Source organism: Hipposideros armiger, unplaced genomic scaffold (genome assembly GCF_001890085.2).
Source record: "Hipposideros armiger isolate ML-2016 unplaced genomic scaffold, ASM189008v1 scaffold_709, whole genome shotgun sequence".
Lineage (NCBI taxonomy): Eukaryota > Metazoa > Chordata > Mammalia > Chiroptera > Hipposideridae > Hipposideros > Hipposideros armiger.
The window spans coordinates 940,327-944,371 of NW_017732059.1; the positions used below are offsets into that span (position 1 = coordinate 940,327).

The 4,045-nt window shown below is 51.0% G+C and overlaps 1 protein-coding gene across 1 annotated transcript in view; it reads left to right on the plus strand.

Annotated features, from left to right (window-relative positions):
• Positions 1-2,268, plus strand: part of LOC109373336 (arylsulfatase E-like) — a 23,153-nt gene extending 20,885 nt beyond the window's left edge. Inside the window, 2 exon segments of the mRNA XM_019627107.1 lie at positions 1,098-1,226; positions 1,831-2,268. Coding sequence (XP_019482652.1) covers positions 1,098-1,226; positions 1,831-2,189 — 488 coding nt within the window. The 3' untranslated portion in view covers positions 2,190-2,268.
• The last annotated feature ends 1,777 nt before the right edge of the window (positions 2,269-4,045 follow it).

Sequence of the window (4,045 nt, forward strand, 5' to 3'; positions counted from 1 at the left end):
TGTTTTTTGTTGCAAAAATGCGTCATGACTTTTCCGACAACCCAATATATACATATATTTTATTGCATTATATATTATATACATAAATATATAATAAAAGAATATAAATATATAATATGTGTAGCATATTATATATCTATTATATACACTATATTAATATATACAATACATAACATATTATGCGTTGTATATAGAATAATATATACTCTTTTATTTCATTTTTTTCATGGCAACCCTGTGCAGGTAAAGCCTACTTAGGGTTCTAAATTCTCTACCTGACCGAGAACACTATTCCCATTAGAGGAGAAACCCCATTTGACGGCTATTCTAAGTTCAGGGCATCTGTAAAAAAAAAAAAAAAATGTATCATCGGTATTTATGATTATAAATTTTGAGACACCAGATCCTGAAAAAGTTTTCCAGATCGTTTAAGAACCCTTAGAAAGGGTCACCGCTGTTTTCCACGGAGGCGTTGAGCTGCCCCCTCACTGTGTGAGCACTTACAGATCCCTTGTCGTCGGCATGTATTTTTAGCGTAGGATTTCCTCGTCATGGGTGGCGGGGCTAGTGATGAAGTAACACAGACTCACAGACATGTATCCCATCCTGGAGCGAGGGGCTGAGTTCCTGGGGAATAACACATGCGGGGAGGGTCTGTGGCGACAAGGACAACCAGTGTGTTTATTTACGCTGTGTCCTGAGAAAGGTGGTGCCCTTGGGACTGGGATGTCAACACCTCCGCCCTGGACACTATTTGGAGAGTGGGGAAGAGAAAACCCCACGTCAGCGCCCCATGCTCTGCAGACAAGGAGATGGCTCCAAGTCCCCTGGAAGGGGACCCCTATTCCAGGATGGCTGAAAGCCCACGTGGTCGCTAGGACAGCCAAAAGGCGTCCTAATGACTGGGGAGCATGTTTTCACATTTATACTAAGGCTGGGTGGGCAGTCGCTGAATCTGAGCCATCTGGTCCTCAAGGAGCCTTTAGGCAAAGGGCGTATCTGCGGGTGCAGAAGCGGGTGGGTGCGCGATGCTCCCTGAAGCTCGTCGATACTGATACTCACGAGTGCTGTGCTCCAGCCCTGACTCCGTGTTCCCATCTGCAGGGTGGTCGATGGCCGGGACCTGTTACCATTGCTACTGGGGACCGTCCAGCGCTCGGACCACGAGTTCCTGATGCATTATTGTGAGACGTTTCTGCACGCAGTCCGGTGGCACCAAAGGGACAGTGAGTCGGCGGGGAGGAGGGTGCCCCTTCCAGCTGTCAATCATTGCATCTGGGGAATCAGTTATTCCTGAGATGTAGGCATTGCTTAGGGGGTTTTCTATGGCTTTCGTGCCTCTCCCTGTGCTGGGAAGTGCAGTGGCCATCATACACACACACTCGCATGTGCTCTGGCCTGTCTCCCACCTTGCGAGCCTGTTCTCTCAATCTCGATTGCTTTCTCGGTGTTCTCAGCCGCCGTAGCGTAACGACACAAGTTCATCGTTGTGGTGACAATGACAGGTCCTGGGGACAGCCCTGTTCTGGGTTGCAGATGGCGTCCTCCTCAGCGCGTCCTCCCCTGGAGGAGAGAGAGAGGGCTCTGGTCCCACCCCCGTGACCCCAACTCACCCTAAGCAGGTCCCACAGCTCCCACCTCTTAATACCATCCTCCCTGGGAGGGTGGGATGTTCACACCGAGTAATACTCTTGTGCTGGTGGACCCCACTGCCTCTGTGCGTTCATCCCTGGATGGACATTTGCTTCTGGTCCCTGGGACTCACACGGCCCTCCGGCCAAGCGCCCTATTTCCCTGTGCCCACCCCCAGTGGTTCTCGTCTTCTTTCAGGAGGAGCCGTGTGGAAGGTCCACTATATGAGCCCGCGGCTCCCCGAGAGCAGAGGCGGCGCCTGCGAAGGGGAGCTGGTGTGCCCGTGCTCCGGGGACAACGTGGTCCTTCACGACCCACCTTTGCTGTTTGACCTCTAGAGAGACCCTTCAGAGTCGCACCCGCTCACACCCGACACGGAGCCCTTGTTCTATCAGGTGCTGGAGACAGCCAAGCGTGCGGTGAAGCAGCACCGCCGGACGCTCACCCCGGTTCCGCTGCAGCTGGATGGGCTGTCCAACGTCTGGAAGCCATGGCTGCAGCCCTGCTGTGGGCCCTTCCCCCTGTGCTGGTGCGACCGGGAAGGGGACTCACAGTAGCCACCTGCCTGGGGACACGGGCTCCCTGCTGCCTGCATTTGTTCGCTGGGGTTGAAATAAAACTCCACGGTGAAATTCAGTCGCCCGTTTGTGTGGGGTTGAATGCTTCTGCCAGTTCTAAACACAAAGAAACAGAGAGCAAATCACGTCCAAAGGCCACTAAATAAAATGCACCATTGACCAGCTGACCAGGCCACGCGACGGGGACGTTCCTCTTGCCACAGGGGTTTCTTGTCTAAGCACCCCAGCTCCACCTGGGAAAGGCTGCATTGGCCCCCTAGAGAGCTCAAGCGCTGAAGAAAGCAGTGTCTATAAGGATTTGCAGACACCAAGGGGAGTCGCTGGTCCTGACTCAGGGTGGCTGGGACCCCATTAAAACACGTAGGTGTATCGTTTTCAACGCTGATGAGGACACAGCATGTTCCAAGTCGGAACTCTTTCCAAGGGGTGTTCTCTGCTGATTCGCGGAGACTCAGGATTTGGGACACGTGCTGGATACTCAAGGTTCTTCCTGACTCTGTGTTGGGAGGTCACTGCATGTCCAGTTCCCTCGCACTTGTCCTGCCCAGCATGGGGCACCAGCAGAAGGAGAGTGAGGCGGGAGTTCTATACCAGACCTGTGCCCCCAATCACCTGTCTCCACACACACACACACACACACACACACACACACACACACACACACACACANTGGGCCTGATTACATACCAAGTCCCTTCTTCATTATAAGAATTAGTATTAACTCCTATTGAACGAGAATTAAAATATACAAGCGATATAGATTAGACCATAAAGATCACATAGAGAAACGTGAAGATGAGGCAATGCCTGGCTAGGGGAGCGCCAAACTGGATTGCATCACCCTAATACACATCATTTTTAATGTGTGTGTCTTACCATAAGAATTGCACGTCTCAAACCTCACGGCGTGAGAGCAGTTACAAAGAACACAGAATGCACAATATCACTGATTCTATCAGCTACAGGCTCAGGGGGAAATAGATACGGAAACGACTGAATCAAGAAACGACAGTCCCCCGGTCTTCTCTTATTTTCAGTCGTGTGAAGTACATAGAGTTAGAAAATGATACCACTCAGGGACAAAGACGTACACAATCAGCGTGGGTTTTTCAAGGCAGAAAAAGGGAAATGCCGTCCCATGAAAGATTCTCAAACACAAGAGTGGTCAACTTTGAAACAGCTTGTGCGCATTTGTCCCGGGTGGGTCCCGTAGCAAACATCCATATTTGAGGAAGGACGTGAGACTTTAGGTCTCTGTTTTGCAGTGCTGGGACCTCCATCTCTGTTTTGATAATAATCATTATACTACTACTAACTCCAGCCCCATATTTAATTTCAGAAACAAGCAAGGACCTTTCCTCCTCTTTGTGTCCTTTCTACACGTCCACACCCCTCTCGTCACCACTGAGAAGTTCCTCGGGACAAGTCTGCATGGCCTCTACGGGGACAATGTGGAGGAGATGGACTGGATGGTGGGTAAGTGCTCCTTCCGGCTGAAAGTGTGACGGTTCCTCACCCGGCAGGGTGACAAGGGGAGACTAGCCCAGGTTAACGGTAGGAGGGGCAGCGCTGATATCGCAATCTCCCCGAAGGTTGAGGGTCTCAAGCACGAGGTCGGACAATTAAGTTCGTGAACTCACCCTAGAAAAAGCGCTACATACCTCATTACTGAATGTCACCACGGTCACCTTCTAAGTCCTCCCCTTGGGAAGCTATGCACAGACGCCAGCGCCTAGTCCGCCCTTCAAAGCAATTTTGGAACTCTTTTTCTGGAGTGGCCATCAGAGCTGTCATCGTATTACCCTTGATGTCCTGAATGTCATCCAAATGTCCTC